The sequence below is a fragment of the Miscanthus floridulus genome, chromosome 9, assembly GCF_019320115.1.
Source record: "Miscanthus floridulus cultivar M001 chromosome 9, ASM1932011v1, whole genome shotgun sequence".
Lineage (NCBI taxonomy): Eukaryota > Viridiplantae > Streptophyta > Magnoliopsida > Poales > Poaceae > Miscanthus > Miscanthus floridulus.
In genome coordinates, this window is record NC_089588.1 from 7,345,174 (window position 1) to 7,363,639 (window position 18,466).

At 44.0% G+C, this 18,466-nt stretch overlaps 1 protein-coding gene across 1 annotated transcript; it reads left to right on the forward strand.

Moving 5' to 3' along the window:
• The first annotated feature begins 15,032 nt into the window (after positions 1-15,032).
• Positions 15,033-17,853, forward strand: LOC136481268 (transcription factor WRKY45-1-like). The gene is made up of 3 exons (XM_066478632.1): positions 15,033-15,474; positions 15,576-15,692; positions 17,096-17,853. Exons 1-3 carry the CDS (start codon positions 15,164-15,166, stop codon positions 17,655-17,657), a joined length of 990 nt encoding a protein of 329 aa, XP_066334729.1. The 5' UTR covers positions 15,033-15,163; the 3' UTR covers positions 17,658-17,853.
• The last annotated feature ends 613 nt before the right edge of the window (positions 17,854-18,466 follow it).

Consider the following 18,466-nt stretch of genomic DNA (forward strand, 5'->3'; position numbering starts at 1 on the left):
TAAATATACAAATTTCATACACATTGTTATCAACATCCTAGAGCTAGCCTTTCAGTCTCATGAAGGTGTTGGTACTGAGGATTTGTACCTAACTCAGACTCTCGGTCATGGTAGGCGCCTCTGACGTGTACAATCTGGTCCAATATGAAGTTGCAAAGGTCGCCGACGAGCTCTAAGAGTTGGTCATCCTTGTATGGGTCTCTTTTCATTCCTTCCTCTTCTCTCCACTACAAGAAAACAAGTTTTGGTTTAGTATTTCATACCATTTACGAAGTTTTTATACTACGGGTGAAGAGGTTCAAACTTACCCTTAAGGGGTGTCTCCTATAGGCACCGGTGTTACCCATCATAGAACATATATAGTATCCACAATGTACATTCCCAGGCTTCTGCTTGGGGCACTGTGTGTTTTGCATATGAAAATGTTAAGTAATGCTTTTGACAGCCATGTAACGGAGTACTGAAGAAGTAAGTTACACTTACCGCACATAGTGTTTTTATAGCCAGCTTTTCCTTCCTTGCTGGATCATGCCTTCCATGATGATTAGTGACATAGAACCTAAATGCCCTGTTCGAATTATTTTAGCAAATAGAACTTGTTAGTATCCAAAAGTGAACGTTATAAGTATGTATACAAACATATAAGCTAATGAGAATTATCGATATGTATACGTCTTGAGAATCGATATGAAGTCTTTGTATGTCACCGTGTCCTTATCTAATGAATCAAAGACCCATGCCATGCTTATCCCGACATCGACGGCTATACAAATCCAGTGGTTGCTGCATGGATTTAATCATAGAACTAGATAAGCCCTTTTGCATCGAATGAAATATATCGAACAAAGCTTTAAGTATAGAGTTGAGCTTACTCGAAGTTGTATGGTAGCCATATAGTAGAGTGGTGTTGGAGATTTTTGAAAGCCAAGGCAATGTATGCCGCAACCTTAAGGGACTCTTCCCTTAGCTTCACACTACGGATGCGCTCTTTCTCCCGAAGAGTCTTTGCAGCTGCTAGCTCTTTGGCATCCAGTGTCCACCGTTTAGGGTAATTAAAATTTGTTTGGGCTATAGCTTGAGGGTCTACATACCCGGCTTTCACACTTGGCATTTGTTTGACAATGTGCACTTGCATTCTACAAATCACGGCGTGGGCTAGTTACAACAAAATTCAAAGATTACATTCATATCATATCGGGAGGACAAGGACTTACATGCACCACATGCGAATTAGATTCATCTCCATTTCTCCCAGGTGAAAGCATGTGTGCATGTCATTGAAGTCAAAGACAATTTTCCTGGCTAGGCTTCCAAATGTGCCGGTGGGAAAGCATGCTTGTATGATATCTATGCTCGTTGGGAGAACACGCAAGTACCAATCATGGAACCTTCTCATTCTAAGTGGTAGGCGCTGGATGTCCCGGTTTGGTAGGAAGGGCTTGCCTCTTTCATATCTTTTCGGGCAATCCTTTGACCATTCGATGGCATCAACATTTGGATACTGCTTTGCAATTTGGTGGAGTTTGCTACTGACGGCCTCCTCAGAACCCCGTGATGGGACTTTTTTAACTTGGTTTTCAGGCTTGAACTGATCATGGGAATACCACTTGGACACCGATGAGACGTCTTTGATCGGAACATAAACTGGCCTTATGTTGATTGGAATCTTCTTTCGGAGTTCCTATTCAGGCACGTCCTCATCTTCTTGTGCATCACCTTCTTCAGGAGGCACTCGTTGTTCATGTATCGGTTGTGCTTGTTGAGAAGACTGTGGCATCTCATGATGCACTTGCCCGGTACGAGCTAGAGAAGGTTGTGGCATCTCATCAGGCACATGCTCGATAGGAGGCGGGGAAGAATGTGGCATCTCAGGAATGTGGGGGTCACAAGACGGTGAAAATATCTCCCTGGCCTCAACAACTCGCTCCAAATTTGGGAGAGGAGGAGGCGGCGAAGAAGCAGTCAATATAATGTCCCATTTGTGCCAGAGGATGAACTGCCCCATAACGTCTCCGAGTAACACCAGCCCCTCGGGAGTTGCGTAGTCTATCCTCCACTGCATGAACTCAGGCTTCACTATATGCACCTCGACCCTAGTGTAGTCCGGTGGTATCTTATTATTGTGGTGTAAGCCACCGGGAGGATGTGCCACACCCATTTCCACCTCCATCACAGTGTTCTGCCGGCCGCTGAGAAACACCAAGGTGCAACTAGTAGGTTCCCGTATGAGATCGACTGGGGTTATGGCTGCAGTGGAACCTTGGCTGCTAGGAACTTTCGGAGGGCTGCCAACTAATGCCAGTTCTCCCAACGGCGTCACTAATATACATGGCTCCATAGACATTCCTTGCTCCTCCAGTGCCTTCGCAACTAGAGCCTTCACTTGGAGCTCAAGACTAGTCTCCCGGTCTTGGCCATGTTTCTTGTACATGTGCCTGTCCTCTTCGAATCCTTGCTTCCAGGTCATCCTTTTCCCTAGCCCCCTGGTGCGGCCTATGTGCTCCTTGTTTTCCAAGCCAAGGCTAAGCTCGTCCCTCTCTCTGGAAGGATTGAATGAGCCCGTCTCTTTGTCTTCAGCATATTTCAGTATCCTTGATACCGCCTCTTGGGTCTTCGGCTTATCAAACTTAAGATTACTACTGGATGGTTCTATACTCCTCGCATATATCCAGTTCCTTGAGCGTACCTTCAAGTTCGTCACATCGATATTCCCAACAGCTGCGGCCTCTTCATCCATCTTCCTAAACTGCTCTTCCTTGGCATAGTAGCCACCGGGGCCTAGATGATGGTGGTGTTTGTTCCTCTTCGCCAGCTCGGTGTTACGGGCACTGAGCTCCAATGCCTCCGCTGAAGTCTTCTGAGCCACGAGCTCCTCCCATTGACTAGGAGTTATTTTGCCAAACTCATTGAAGGGAGTTAACCCCTTTTGGATATACTTCGTGTTGAGCTCCGACCTCCAACGTCGAAATGACTCTCCCATCATCCTGATAGCATTCTTTTTACCAATTCGTGCTTACCCTTCGGAAATCTAAAATTAACCTTCAACTGCCTATCCCATAGTGCATTCTTTATGTTCTCTAGTACCTCTTTCCAGTTAGGGATTGCTGGGTTCAATTTATCTCTTACTAGGGCCCCGATCGCATTACGGAATCATCCTCTTAATTCCTTCGGCTCAAGGATCTCCCCTGCTGGCCCAACCTCCGTTATCACATAGCAAGCCTTATCTGGATATAGATTTCCTTTTCTATCCCCTCGTTTCCTCTTAGGCTTGGCAATCGTGGTTGTGTCTTGAGTTTGTGGAGCAGAGGCATCATGATCCGTCTCTGTGGTTGTTGCCTTTGCTCTCCTTTCCTCTACTCTGTCTTGTCCAGCGAGATGTCGCGGACGTCGATGTCATCTTTTCTGAGTTTTAGGAGGGACCTGTATATAGGACAGGTCAAAGTGTTAGCAGAGGTAACACAGCCAAAGCTTTAGCAAAATTTACAAGCTAAGGCTTCTTCCCTACCTCCTCGTTCAGGTCAAAATCCTTGTCCAAATCTTCCTCCATTGGCCTCCTTCTTGCTTCAGGTGGGAAAGGATCCTCGGGACTTTCATATCCCTCTTCTGACTCATCATCCTCTTCTTCTTCGCCTTCAGCAGCCTCTCCTTCGGGGCCTTCCTCCTCTGTCATACTCCTCCTGAGTAAGCATCACTTCTAGATCCTTTTCTACCTCGTTATCGAACTATTCCTGAGTAAGCTGGTCCTCTAGTGCTTGCTCCTCAAGGGTTGGCTGCTCATCATGCTCGGGGCATCGAGCTGCACTATCTGTTGTCCACGATATTATTTCGCGCTTTGTTCTAAAAGATGCAAGAAAGTGTGCTTTAGGTATGCGAGAAGGTATAAGAAATAAAAAAGGTCTATAAACCAAAGTAGTCCTATAAAACAACAATATAAAAAATGAGAAGTAGCAGTGGTAGAGGCCTCAGAAACATGTCAATCACCATCTGATCTTGAACTTGGAGCATCAAGGCATCATAACAGAGAAGAGAGGAGAAGGTAATGTAGGGGGCTACTAATGATGCCAAGTTCCTCACAAGTTCTTGATCATCAGCTCATATTCCATATAATGTATGGACTTAGAGAATTTCATCATCGGCAAAACAAAGGAGGGGAGAGGAGAGGGAAGATTTGGCAAAAAAAAGCTACAGGCTGCTTAACAAACACAGAGAGGAAAAGGTGTAAAAACAAGCAGCTGCTGCTTCCCAAACATAGAGGATAGGAAATATGGCAAAAATAGAGGAGAGTGGAGATTTGGTAAAAAACAGCAGCTACTGCTTCCAAAAAAAGCAACAGCTGCCATACTGCCATCAGAAGTAGTAGACAATAGTAGTACGGAACCTGTTATCTAAAAAAAGTAATCAAGAACAGAAATATACTGTGTAAGTCTATAAATAACAAGGTGTAGATAAGCAAGAACATGCACTTATATAGAGAACAGAAATATACTGCCATCAGAAGTAGTAGGTAAAGGTGCTAAACTCATAGAACATGCACTTATATAGAGAACAGTCACAATAAACTGTATAAAAGAAGAAAAAGAATGTGTAGCAGCCAGCAAGTACCAATCAAGAAGCAAAACGCTAAAAATGTAGCACTAGCATAAAAAGAAGACAAATCTGCATGTGGGTTACTTGATAAAACACTAGATCACCTTTTTCCAGCACATGGCTATGACAGAGACCACCCAGGGCAGGAAGACGGGCCATGCTCTAAAAAGACATATACTCCAATCTAATCATACTACTACTATCATACCCTTGCACAGTACAGTAATTACCCAATCTAGTCATAAGCGTGTTGCCTTCCAATCTAGCCATTGTCAACACAAGGAATGACCTCTATTATACATACACAGCCTCTGAAGGATCACCCTACATACGCGTCTGGCTTGACTACACCGGCAAGATAAGGACTCAAATAGACCGTACATTCTATTTAAGGCAAACAGACATCAAATAAACTGTATCAAAATACCATCTCTCGTACTTTATGCTGGTGTTGATGCCTTGATGGCATCAAATAGTAAAAGAAAAGGGTTAGAAACTGCTAGATTTACTTTTAATTTTGCAGCGCTAAACTTCATAAGAGCATGAATAAAGCAACTTGAACTTTTGCGCGGACACTGGACTAGAACACTTTGCAGTGGCAAATTATACATAATTGTTCCTATAAAGAAACCCATCAACAATGTGCAAGGGTAACTGCTTTGAGTGTTCACAAATTGGTCTTTTACTTGTATATAAGTTAGTCAAGGATCACCACTAAGCATGGCCCTTTGCAAGTAAACTCACACTATTGCAAATGATGCTTGATGATGTAAATTCTGATAGATATATTTCCATGTACAGTACAGAAGAAGAGCAATTTAACAAAGATTTTACTCCCGGTTATAGCTTTTGTGCTGCTACTCACATTCACAGCCCTTGTCTGGACATGTAAAAGAAGAGGTACATAGAAAAAGACCCCTTATTTTCAGAAATGTAGTTTAGTCTGTAAATGTTCAGGGAAAAACAGAGAATCCATTGATGTTTCTATAAGCAGGTAGACGACAAAAGAAGAAAGTTCAGAAGAGAGTGATGCTAGAATACTTTAGGTCTTCGGACGAAACGGGGGACAAGAATATAGAGTTCCCAATTATTAGCTTTGAAGACATTGTTGCAGCAACAGACCATTTCTCTGACTCCAATATGCTTGGCAAGGGAGGTTTTGGCAACGTTTACAAGGTACTAGCAAGCTTTCACTTGAGAATGGTTCTTCGAAAAGTTTCACTTGATAATCACATTGATAGAAAAATATGTTATTGATTGTTTTCTGATTAAGAATGATAGAAATGAAGTTGTCTTGATTGCAAAACTGCAGCACAAGAACCTAGTTAAGCTTATTGGTTGCTGTATTCATGAAGATGAGAGGTTGTTGGTATATGAGTACTTGCCCAACAAAAGCTTGGATTACTTCCTCTTTGGTACATTCAATTGTCATATTTGTTAATAAAACCATACAAATAAATATGCGTATGTTCCTAGTGATATGCCTTGTTTCATGTTATTCTCATCAGACTCGTCAAAAAAATCAATGCTTCAGGGAAGGCAAGGCAAGTCAATCACAATCAGAACTTCCGGGAAGCGAGGTCTGTCATGGTAGAATACCTGAAAACGATGGACCCAGCAATCCAGCCCTAAGAACAATCTGGGGCGCGGGTCGTCGGCGTGCGGGGGCGGGCGCCGGGGGCCAGGCGCGGGACGCCGGGGGTCGGCGCACGGGGGCGGGCGCCGGGGGCCGGGCGCGGGACGCCGGGGGTCGGCGCGCAGGGGGCGGGCGCCGAGGGCCGGGCGCGGGATGCCGGGGGTCGGCACGTGGGGGAGGGCGCCAGGGGCCGGGCGCGGGACGCCGGGGGTCGGCGCGCGGGGGTGGGCGGGCACGGGACCGGCGGTGGAAACCCTAGGCAGCCTGACGGCGTCGGAGGAAGAAGACAGCGCCCAGACGATGACTCCCGTGCGCTTCCTCCTATTTATACTAGGTACCATTTGTAGGGGCGGTTCCTGATCCAGCCGCCCCTACAAATGCATTTGTAGGGGCGGTTCCTGATCCAACCGCCCCTACAAATATTTTCTATTTTTTTAAATTATAAATTCTATATTTTTTATATCATAAAAACACAAAGTAATATAAAAAAATTGTGTATATACACAAATATAATATTTTGTATTATTCTATATATGAAGAAATATATATATATATAAACAATTGTAGTCAAAACAATATAGAAAACAAAAAAACAAAAATTAAAAATTTGAATTTTAAAACTTCGAATACAATTTTATGATGTTAAATGAAATAAAATGAAAATGTTGTAAACATAAAAGTTGTATAACTCATCAACATGTACAACTTTTATTTTGGTCATCTTGTCATGTGACTTTGTTTGAACGATTCAAATTTTGAAATTCAAATAATTTCAATTTGAAACAATATTTTGAAAGAGTAAATGATTTCACATGAAAAACTCATGAATACCAAAGTTGTAGAACTCATCAATATGTACAACTTTTATTTTGATCATATTTTCATTTGACCAAATTTGAACAGTTCAAATTTTAAATTTCACTAAATGGCAACTTCAAACAAGATTTTGAAACCTTAAATGATTTCAACAATAAAAGTCGTGAACATAAAAGTTGGTGAACTCCTCACTATGTACAACTTTTATTTTGGTCACTTCTTCATGTGACAAAGTATTAGTAAACATTGTTCATAAATTCACATGACTCATAGTTTCATGAACTATACGAGAAACACACACTTACACAAACACTCCACGTTCAACAACTAGCTAGCCCGCTGTAACAACTTTCCCTTTGACACCTTTTCGTTCCCATGGCATTATGTCTTTGGGGAGGTTCTTTTCCACAACACTGATCTTCTTAGGAAAGTCTGTGAATAGCGGCATCTCATCGTAGTTATTGTAAGCTTCAACATCATCCACGCCATCAACTCCAATAATGTGTTGTTTCTCGGAGGCAACCACGTGCTTTGTCTTCTTCTTCGGGGGGAGGTTACTTTGTGGGTCAGACATATAGAAAACTTGTGCGACACGTGAAGCGAGCACCCAAGGGTCATCTTGGTAGCCTAGATTCTTGAGGTCTAGGACTCTCAATCTGATCTCGTTCAGTTGGTGTTGTTTGATCCAGCGGCATCGAAACAGGGCCACCGTTATATCCCTTCCATAGTCAAGTTCCCATATCTCTTCAATGATGCCAAAGTATTGGATCTTTCGCCCTAATCCATCGAGAGCCTCTATTCGAACGCCGCTGTTTTGGTTCACATATTTACTATCCTTTGCGTGGGTATAGTACGTGTACCCATTGATGTCATAAGCATTCCAAGATGTCACTTGTCTCGATGGCCCCCTCCGCCAACCTACTGATGGTAATAGTCTATGGTTTCTCTAGGCGGTATGTTTTGGTCCTTCAACCATGTAGTTAGTCGTTGCTTGTGCTGTTTCATGACCCAATCATCCGAACGGCCATTTCTCTCCGCCATAATGATAGCCAAGTGTTCATCAATATACGAATGCATCAGTTGTGTACTCTACAAGACACTGTAATGCGCCCGACTCACCTCTTTGTAATCATGGTCGATGAACACTTTTCTACCACTGGTGCCCTTCCCAGCCAGCCTACCCTTGTGATGAGAATCGGGTTTACCAATCCCTTTCTGTACTTTTAGGTACTCTTGATAGCACTCGATGACTTCTTCAGTACTGTAACCCTCTATCATGGAGCCCTCTGGGTATGCTCGATTATGCATGTATCGACTTAAAACCGACATGAGCCGCCTCATAGGATCACATTTCATGCAAGTAGCAAGGGCCAAGCGCCTGTATCTGATGAACCATGTGAATCATGAGATGTGGCATTATATCAAAAAAAGCAGGAGGTAAACACATCTCCAGTTGGTTTTGTGTCTCCACCACAAATTCATGTAGGTCACTCAGCTCTTCCTTGCCAATCGTCTTCTGTGAGATCTTCGAAAAGAAGTAGCACATGCGGGTGATGGCCATTTTCAAGAACTCTGGCTTTATAGCCCTGATTGCAATAGGTAGAAACACTGTCAGCATCACATGGCAATCGTGAGCCTTGCAGTGTGTTATTGACAAGTCCTTCATCGACACTAGCTTCTTCATATTTGCTAAAAACCCAGTCGGGACTTTGATCCCCCTCAGGAAAGTGTATATAGCTCTCTTCTCGTCTGGTGTTAGGTTGAAGCACGCCGCGAGCAGAGTGTATTTTCCATTAGCCTCAGGTACCGGGTGAAGCTGTGGCATCACGTTTAGCTGCACCATGTCTTTCCGTGCTTTTAGACCATCCTTTGACTTGCCTGTGTCCATCAAGGTAGCAATGAGACTCTCAAAGACATTCTTCTGCACGTGCATAGCATCAATGGCATGGGGGACCTCCAAGTCTGGCCAATAAGGCAGATACTGAAAGAAGATCGATTGTTTCTTGAAAGGTACGCCTTCGACAGGAGGTGTGCTTCTATCTCTGTTCGTCCCATCTGGATTCTTCTTTCCATAGACGATGCGTATGTTTTTCACCATTCTGTACACATGTTCTCCGTTATGACGTCTCTCCAGAGGGGGTTCAATCTCCGGGCGTTGTCATAAAATCTAAAGAATAATTTGCTACGGTACTTGTGACTTGTCTTTAAGAAGCGTCGGTTCCTTAGGTAAACTATCTTCTTGGATGCATCCAGGTACACCCATGTAGTACCATCCAAGCAAACCAAGCATCCCGTCTTCCCTTTGATCTGTCCAGACAAAGCAAACAACACGCGGTAATCATTGGTAGTAACAGATATTATTGCTCTACATATGAAGTCCTCCTTTCGGAACGCATCGTACATCTGCTCCCCATGCCTCCATAGCCTCTCCATTTCTTGCATCAAGGGCTCGAGGAACACGTCTATATCAATGCCTGGTTGTTTAGGGCCAGAAATAAGAATAGTGAGGAGAAGGTACTTTCTCTTCTGACACAACCATGTTGGGATGTTGTACATGGTCAAGATCACTGGCCATGTGTTGTGGTTGCTCATCCTCCCATTGAAGGGATTCATTCCATCGGTGCTCAGGCCAAACCGTACATTCCTTGGGTCATCGCTGAATTTTTTGTGCTTCTTATCAAACCTTTGTCACTGACTACAATCAGCCGGGTGTGCAATCTTATCATCATCCACCTTGCGCTCATCATTCCACCATGTCATGAGTGCGGCTTCTTTAGGGTTTAGGAACATACATCTCAAGCGGTCGATCACTGGCAGATACCACATTACTAGGGCAGGAATTCTTCTCTGCTTTGCATCGTTGCCTAATGGAGTGTCCTCTGGGGGCTGAGATTCTTGTATCACCTTTTTTGTACCCTTCTTATTCCTCTTTTTCCCCGTAGAGGGTTCGTCCCCACCGTAAAGGTCATTGTTCTTGTACCGGCTGGCCCCACACCGGGGACATTTATCCAATGACTTGAACGTTTCGCCACGAAAAAGTATACAGTGGTTGGGGCATGCATGTATTTTTTCAACCCCCATTGTCAATGGACTTATGACCTTCTTCGCTTGGTATGTGTTGGCGGGAACTGAGTTTGGTTGTGGCAGCACCCATGACAGGAGATGCAATAGATCATTGAAACTACAGTCTGACCAGCCGTACTTAGCCTTCAGGATGAGCAGCTCAAGCACGAAACGTAGCAATGTCCAATGTGTCGGACAGCCCTTTTCAACACCATACACAGTCTCCTTCGATGCTTTTGCCACTCTTTCCAAATTTTCTAGACCTTTCGGGCTATTTAGTAAAATCTCTGATCCAAGGGTTCGAATCATGTCATCTAAATCATCTTCAACTCTGACATGTGCTCCACCATCATTATTGGCACCACCTTCGTCGTTACCATCCCAACCACCAGCATCACCACCTTGTTCATTGCCAAACTCAAAATCCATTCGTGCATCAAGCTCTGCTGAATATTGGGACATGCATTCTATGGTTTCGTCGTCGTATTCCTCCTCATCCTCGTCGTTAACAATAACCGTTTCACCATGATAAATCCACACTGTGTAGTCCTCAACAAATCCTCGCATAATCAAATGTGATCTAATGATAGTCACATCTGTCCATGCCATACGGTTCTTGCAATCTTTACAGGGGCAAATAATTGTATCCTTATTCTCTTTCAATGTCGTTGCATGCTTCGTTGCGGCTTCAATAAATTTATCCACCTCTTCACGGAAACCTGCCTTGAACCTTAACGAACCATACATCCAAGAGTTCATGTACTCCATCTTTTACAACAACAACAAAACAAACATTAAAGGACTACTTATTCAGATATATATAAAAATGAATCAAAGTAATAATTATTTGAGAATAATTGTATATACCTCAGATATATATGAATATAAATCTAATATAATTACATGAAGCATACAAACACACCATGGTAGAGGAAAATTAATTAATGGCCCATTTATCCATAAATAATTAAAATACATATGTATTGATTACAATAAACAATTTCAAAGACAACAATTAGCAATAATTATACTTTACCCAATATCTTTCATACAAACCCTAGTCCAATTTTATCAAACATAAATTTACAAAAACGAAATTAATAAAAAAACCAAACCCTAGATCTAGATCACATGCACATGAAACATCCATAAAACTAACTAATGGTTCACTAAAATCAAGAAACATGGACCAAATAAGGGTATGATCTTGTTCCCCTCCCTAATTTACCCTAGTACATTTAAAAGTTGGGTCTAATTTGCTCATAAATAGCTCAAGCACCATAGAAGAGAGAGAAAAACAAAACTCTAATTACTCACTAACCAACCATTAAAACTTCAAAAAAAAGTGTGGAATAGCATTTTTTTTACCATCTACAACCTCTCCACCAAAGGATTTGAGATCAAAATCTTCCCCCCTTAGTAGAGCAATTTTTGGGAGGTGCCCAAGGCCTCCCCACCTTTCTTTTACGGGTTGGAGTGAGTGACCTGAGGAGGAAGAAGGTGCTGCTTCTGTTTTATATGGGGGGCATTTGTAGGGGCGGCTGGTGATTGAGCCGCCCCTACAAATCAGAGCTATAAATACGGGGCCATTTTTAGGGGCGGCTCAATCACCAGCCGCCCCTACAAATAGAATTTCCAGGGGCGGCTGGTGATTGAGCCGCCCCTACAAATCAGACCCCATTTGTAGGGGCGGCTCGTAACACCAGCCGCCCCTGCTGTTCCATTTGTAGGGGCGGCTGGTGTTTGGACACCCGAGCACGCCACTGGAGGGGCGGCTCCATCACCAGCCGCCCCTACAAAAAAAATCGAACCGTTGCTAAAAATCATTTTCTACGTGGTGAAAGAGTTTATTCTCAATAGATAAATGATTTCTCTTTTGCCATAACTTGGCCATAGAATCTGGATACATATATAATTTCTCTTCTGTTGTAACTTTACCACCAATCCTCCTGTGGCGTTACCTAGCAGATAAGCACGTCTATTGATTTACGTAAGCTTTTTCTCTCAAATATGCAAAAGGTTTGCACATTATTGTATTAAGATCGAGAAAACGGTTTGTTACATCAGCTCATGGTAGGGTGCGGCAACACCACGCCTGGGTTTCTAGTGTACATCTCATTTTGATGTCATGTCCCATCAACTGAAATACAAGAAAGCGCGGAAAAAAGTGCGAACAACCACGGTAGTAATGAAAAAAGGCGCAAAAATTGGAGCACTAGCTTTAAGTGCCCAAAAAATCACCAAAAAAACATAACGTGCTTGTTGTTCAAGTACCCAGGAAAAATGTTCACCAAAAATAAAAAGCTAGAAGGGCAAAAATATCTTTTTAAAATGGAAGTTAATGTCGTTACATGCCAAACCCACGGTGGTGTCAGTTTAGGAACAAAAATTTCAAGAGATGCCAGATAAGGACGATTTGAAGTTTAAGTGCTAAACTAGGAAGAGCACGTTTTTTTGAGTGTCAAATAAAGAATTTTCTCGGTTAGTGGATACTCCTCCTACCAATAGTGTTTTCTCTTTGTTTAGTTGATTGACATATTATATAATCAAATGGATTCCTACGTAGAGCGAGCTGCATAATAATACCACTCCCCTTTTTTTTGAGGAAAATACCACTCACCATTAGCATACTATTATGTCGTAATGATCATAAACATGTATAATTAGATTAATTGTGGATAAATATACCGAAATTGTTCGTGCAACACGATTGTTGTAAAGTTGCGAGAACATGCAGAAAGCAAATGTCTTTATCACATATACACCTACTGGCAGTCAACGGCGGCATGCATCTAGATCAATGTCAAGTGTAGTATGTATATTCACACGCATATTTTCCATGTGAACATCCAGCTGTGATTGACACGCACATTATTGCGGTAGTGACACTACATGCATGCACTGATGCTCATGAAAAACTAGTAACTAAAACAAAATCCAGCTTATTATTACATCCAGCTGTGATTGACTGCATGCATGATGTCAATAACGATAAGGTCGTACACACGCTTTAATTTGCACAACAGCCAACCAAGTGTACATCATGGTGCTGGCGTCACTGGTATCCACATGTAACATAGTTTTTCTATATATATATATCTAAAATAGTGTTTATCTAGGTAGGTATAGCAAAAAAACTATGCAACCAGAAAAATCAAAATAACTTATAATTTAGAAAGAGAGGAGTGTATGTCAATGAACGTCCAGGTAGCCCATATGATACCGGCCTATGGGAGATAGGAAAATCCTCAAAATTCACGAGGAGGACCACCACCCTTTGAATTTTCTAAAAAAACACGTAGTAGAGAAATCAGATAGATTCCTATAGTACAAGGAATTGGCCATGCAGTTTCTTTTCACACAAAATTCCCCTTTACAAATAAATGAAGTCAATTATTAAAGTTAGAGCGGGGTTCTTACACGATTTCTAAATTATAACTTCTACTAGCTTGCATTGGAGGAGAGGATCGAGGTTCCAACTTCCCTAGCCTGGTAGCCTTGCTTGCCAAACCGCGTGCACAGTGGCGGAGGACTCAATATGGCTAGGTAGGGCATTCACTGCCATATCTTAATTTGAGTGCCTCATCGTCTTCTCTTTTAGTATATCCTAGTTTTCTCTAGTATTTTTTCCCTATATCTTCACCATAAATCAAGTCATGGGGCTCTAGCGATATAGCTGTGCTACACCTTAATTTATATCCTCTGCCACTGCCCATACGTGCAGACTTATCAGTTTATAAGAGCATGCCTAACGCAGGCATATGATATCATATGCTTCAGCTTAAAGTAAGCTGCCTCGTAGATAGAGAATACATGGGGCTAATTTAGTTCTACTGCAGGCCAACACTCAAAACGAAAAAATAGCTTTAACTTTGTCAAAACTTTTTTAGTCCTTCTCCCTCACCTGCATAAACAGGTCACAAGCTAACCTGCAATCTTCCACAATGCTCGGTGAGCAATGGCTTCAGACTTTTGTTAGATTGGGCACCTAGTTGTTCTGTAGGAAGCTCTGCCATCAATCGGTCTGAGCTGGAGGCACCGGGAAGACGCGGAGCTTGAGGCTAATAGCCAGAGTGGCGCGTTGGGGCTGGCCTAAATCCTTTCATAATTTGACCTCCCATCAACTTTTGTTCTCTCTCTCTCTTTTTTTTGAAGAAACTTCTTTTCTTTACTGTAGTAGCTTGACTTGCTGTAGTCGCCTGCTTCTTTCCTTCTTCCTTCTTGCATGCAATGCATGGGTCCCAGCGACGGCCCAGCTCAAGAGTATGCACGCGTCATGGTGATGACGTCACTAGCATATGCACGTAATTGAGGACCAGCTAGCGTCACGCTCGTACGGGCCGGGAGACAGGACACTCAGCTCACGGATCACCACCAGTCCATGCCATGCATGCACCAATACACTTAGTAGAAAGATTTAAACAAAATAATGAATTGAAGCCACGCCTGCATATATTATTTCACACAGAATTCCCTTATACAACCGAAATTAATGAAGTTTTTCTTCTAGTTAGAACTAACCTAGCTAATGAAGTTGGAGCAGGTTTATTGTTGCACAGTTTAGAATGATGGCTTCCAGTTATCCAGCCTGTTCGCTTGTTGGTTTCAGCCAGGACTTATCAGCCATGTTATAGTATTTTTTCTCTCACAACGAACCAGCACCAGCCAAACTTATCAACCCAAAAATCAACCAGCGAATAGGCTGATCCTGAGTACGGTGATTGTGTTGACATTCTATCCCATACCCATGAAAAGGCCACTTGGCTGTGTGGGGCCCACACATTGATGCGCGATGTCCAAGCTTCCACTATTGGAGGAGAGAGGAGGTGTTGCCAATGGCCCTTGAGCAGAGCCTGCAGCAGCACTTTAGCTGCGTGGTAGTACGTCTTGCTTTCTTTATATAAACAAAGTGAGCTGAGACTAGTGCCGGCATCTAATCTCACGGTCACCGTACCTGACGTCGTGACCTGGCATATATGCATCAAGCTAGCAAGCAGGCGTCTAGGTCTAGCCCCTAGCCGCGGTCAACTCGCCCGAGATCAGCTAGCTAGTGCCGCGGCGATGACGCCGCCCGGGCGGCAGGGTGAGCTCCTGGCGCAGCTCCGTGAGCTGCTCACCTTGCCGTCGTCTCCGCCGGCTAATAAGCTGGAGTCCGCCGTCGGACCGTTGGCGCGCGCTGCTGGACCTGGACCATCACCACCACCACAGGCGGCGGCGCCATCCAGTGCTATGGCCAGCGGGGGACGTCGCAGGCAGCGGGGGAGCAGCAAGAAAGGCTGGGACGACGAGGTGACCAACGGCGAACATCACGGGGAGGACCTTGCTGCCGGCGCCGCCGCCGTTCGGCCTCGTCGTCAGTACTGCAAAAGAAGGTACGCACGTACAGGTTGATCACTGATCAGGATCTGTCCCTGGACGACGCTGGTGCTTCGATTCTGATCGACTGATGGATTGGACGCTGCTGCTACTGCAGAAGGAAGAAGCAACAGAGCGGCACATCGATGGTTGTAACGTCAGCGCCCGATTTATTCGATGGCTACCAATGGAGGAAGTACGGGCAGAAGCTGATCGAAGGTGCCATGTACCCCAGGTTCGTAGGAGTAACAAACTTATTTCATCACACATCTCCCTCAGCGAAGGCGGTTTAGCATGGCGGGGAATAGCGCGGCTACGGGGCCGGCAGCGAGTATTGAGTAAGACGCTGAGAACGGCTGGAGGAGGGAGAACGTGAGAGAGATTGTGTGAGAGAGAGGAAGAACAAATCTGGATGGTTGGATTAGGAGGATAGGATCCAATGATTACTGTTCATCGTCTGAAAAATAAATAGGCACCTGAGAAACAGCATCTCCCTTATTTCATTCATTCTCCATTATATTACTAACTACTCTTAGCTAGCTAGTAGCTCCTCTAAGGGCCTGCTTATAGATAGTAAGTGCAACTTGTTAGCCAGCTAAAATTAGCGTCCATCCAAACATCAAGCTAACATGTGAGCTATTTTTTTTAACTAAGCCTCTAACTAGTTGCTAGTCAATTAATTGGCCAACCTTTAGACTAATTTTTGGACTCAGATAATAGTTAGCTCTAAACTGATCTCAATAGACGCTAGATCAGTTGCTCAAGCACACTGAAACCTTCTTGCCGATTCTGTGCCTCATCAGTACGTACCCTTCTTAGGGCCTCTTTGGCACGGCTTATGCCGGCTCCGGCTTCATCTATTTTGCGTAAATCGAGGCACTGTAGCGTGAAGCCGTTTTGTAAGCCGGGGTTAAAATAAACTAGAAGCCGAGAAAAGCCAGTTTTTTTGCTTCACCGGCTTTGGCTTCACCGGTGAAGCCGTTTTAGATGAGCCGTGCCAAAGGGGGCTTTAGATGGTCTCCAACGACCGTTACCCAAAATACAAGACTCATTCCACGTTTGGGTAGCGCTACAGGTAAAAGGTTCGATATTTATTTTTGGCATTCTCCAACAACAAGACCCAAAAGAGAACTCTTTTTGCAAATGAGTCTCCAGCAGAGAGGATACTCAGATTTGGATATACCTCTCATGAGATACTCTGTTTGAGACTATATGTATTGTGTTGGAGGCCTATTTTGGATTCGTATCTCCTGATAGGTCTCCTGTTAAGGGGACACGTAGTCCTAATTCCTGCTTAGCTTCTGTAGCTCCACAGGGGAAAAAATACCCCTGATGCATGCATTCCCTTTCATCTGGGACCCCCTCGCTGCTCGCTGGCAACGCTGCAACCAGTCAAACAATGACTGTCGTGTCGTGATACACGTTGGGTGGGCCCTGCATTGTCCTGATTAGATCGATCGACACAGTGAACCTTGCAAAATTCAACTTTATACTACTGTTTAGTGAAGTAAACCACCTGCTTACTAACCTCCGAAATTCTTGACAAAGAACAACAAAAAAAGTTGAGTTATTGCCTACGGTCATTTGGTTTCTTATATACTTATCTGGATGCTGCTGCGTATGTATACGTACGTGCAGGAGTTACTACAGGTGCACAAGGAGTGCAGAGCAAGGCTGCGCCGCCAAACGGACGGTGCAGCGCAACGACGACGGCGGAGCCGCCACCGCCGCCGCGGCGCCCAAGTACACGGTGGTGCGCGTGGGGGAGCACACCTGCACGGCCAACGACTCCCCGGAGGCACCGGTCATCCTTGAGACCACCGCTGTCGTCATCCCTGCCAGCAATAGTAGTACGGCTCCTACATCATCATCAGCTGCTGCGTCTTGTTCTACCACCACCGTCGTGACTGAATCTCCGGTGAACTCCGACAACACCTGGAGCACTATTACTAGCAGCGTCAGCGACTGTTCCGTCGACGACTACTGCGGCGGATTGTTCGCCACCGTCCATGACAATGACTGGGTCCCGGCACTGGCTGCGCCTCGGTCACCGTTGTCGCTCCCGACGATTGAGGACTTCGCTGGACCCATACGGTCACCGGTCCACATCTCTGCCGCGGATGGTTGGACGATTGACCTTGACCACCAGTTCCTGCTCCAGCTCGTCAACGAGCCTAGTATTATCTTTCAGCATCTCTGAAGTCTGAACTGCTTTCTCTTACTAGTAGCTCGCAAACTGTAATAGGTGACACATAATAATGCTTGTACTATAGCTCCACCGTTTCTATGTGCATGATATTTAGGAAATGCTAATTAGTTTAGATGAACTAATTAGCTTATCCTAAACGTCATATTTTTCTTTTTTTTAAGTTTCTTCATTGTACTTTTCAACTCTCTTATTGGCCCTCCTCCTTTTTTTCAATACAATGAACAAATGTCTTGCCATTTCATTTGGAGAAAATAAATATCACATATCCATAAATGGTGATAGTATTTGTTACCATATTTGCCAATGCTCTCGACCTGTCATAAGAATAGTTAATGCATGATAAAACATGTGCCACCTCACCCTTGCCCATGCTGCCGCTCACCCTTGCCTCCACCGCCGAGGGCGGAGCCAGGAATTATACTTAAGGCCTAGTGGTTCCTCGCCTAGGAACCATTCTGGCTTGATCAAGGTTATATATACAAATTAGCGAACCATTCCTAAGAATCATTCCAGCTAGGAATCGTTCCATAGAACCGAACAAGGCCTAAGGGGGATCGGTCGAAAAGAGACGGCCAACTTATACAAACTGAGCGCAGCTCAACTTGTTAGTTTCCTCAAGGTGATCATTTGTGTTAATTCGTCGACTTGACACGGTTGCCTGCATTTTCTTATATATATTCTAAGATCTACGACACTATTCTTTCACCGGTATATGTGATAGGCCCGATGACAACAAGGCTATGTGGTGACTTTATAAATCTCGAATTCTACAGGCTTAGTCTTTGGGAGTTGTTCATAGG

What these genes read in the sequence shown, in the direction of transcription:
- LOC136481268 (XM_066478632.1), top strand. Translation starts at nt 15,164, where the DNA reads ATGACGCCGCCCGGGCGGCAGGGTGAGCTCCTGGCGCAGCTCCGTGAG. An exon ending in CGTCAGTACTGCAAAAGAAG is followed by an intron (nt 15,475 to 15,575) that starts GTACGCACGTAC and finishes CTGCTACTGCAG; the next exon opens with AAGGAAGAAGCAACAGAGCG. An exon ending in GAAGGTGCCATGTACCCCAG is followed by an intron (nt 15,693 to 17,095) that starts GTTCGTAGGAGT and finishes ACGTACGTGCAG; the next exon opens with GAGTTACTACAGGTGCACAA.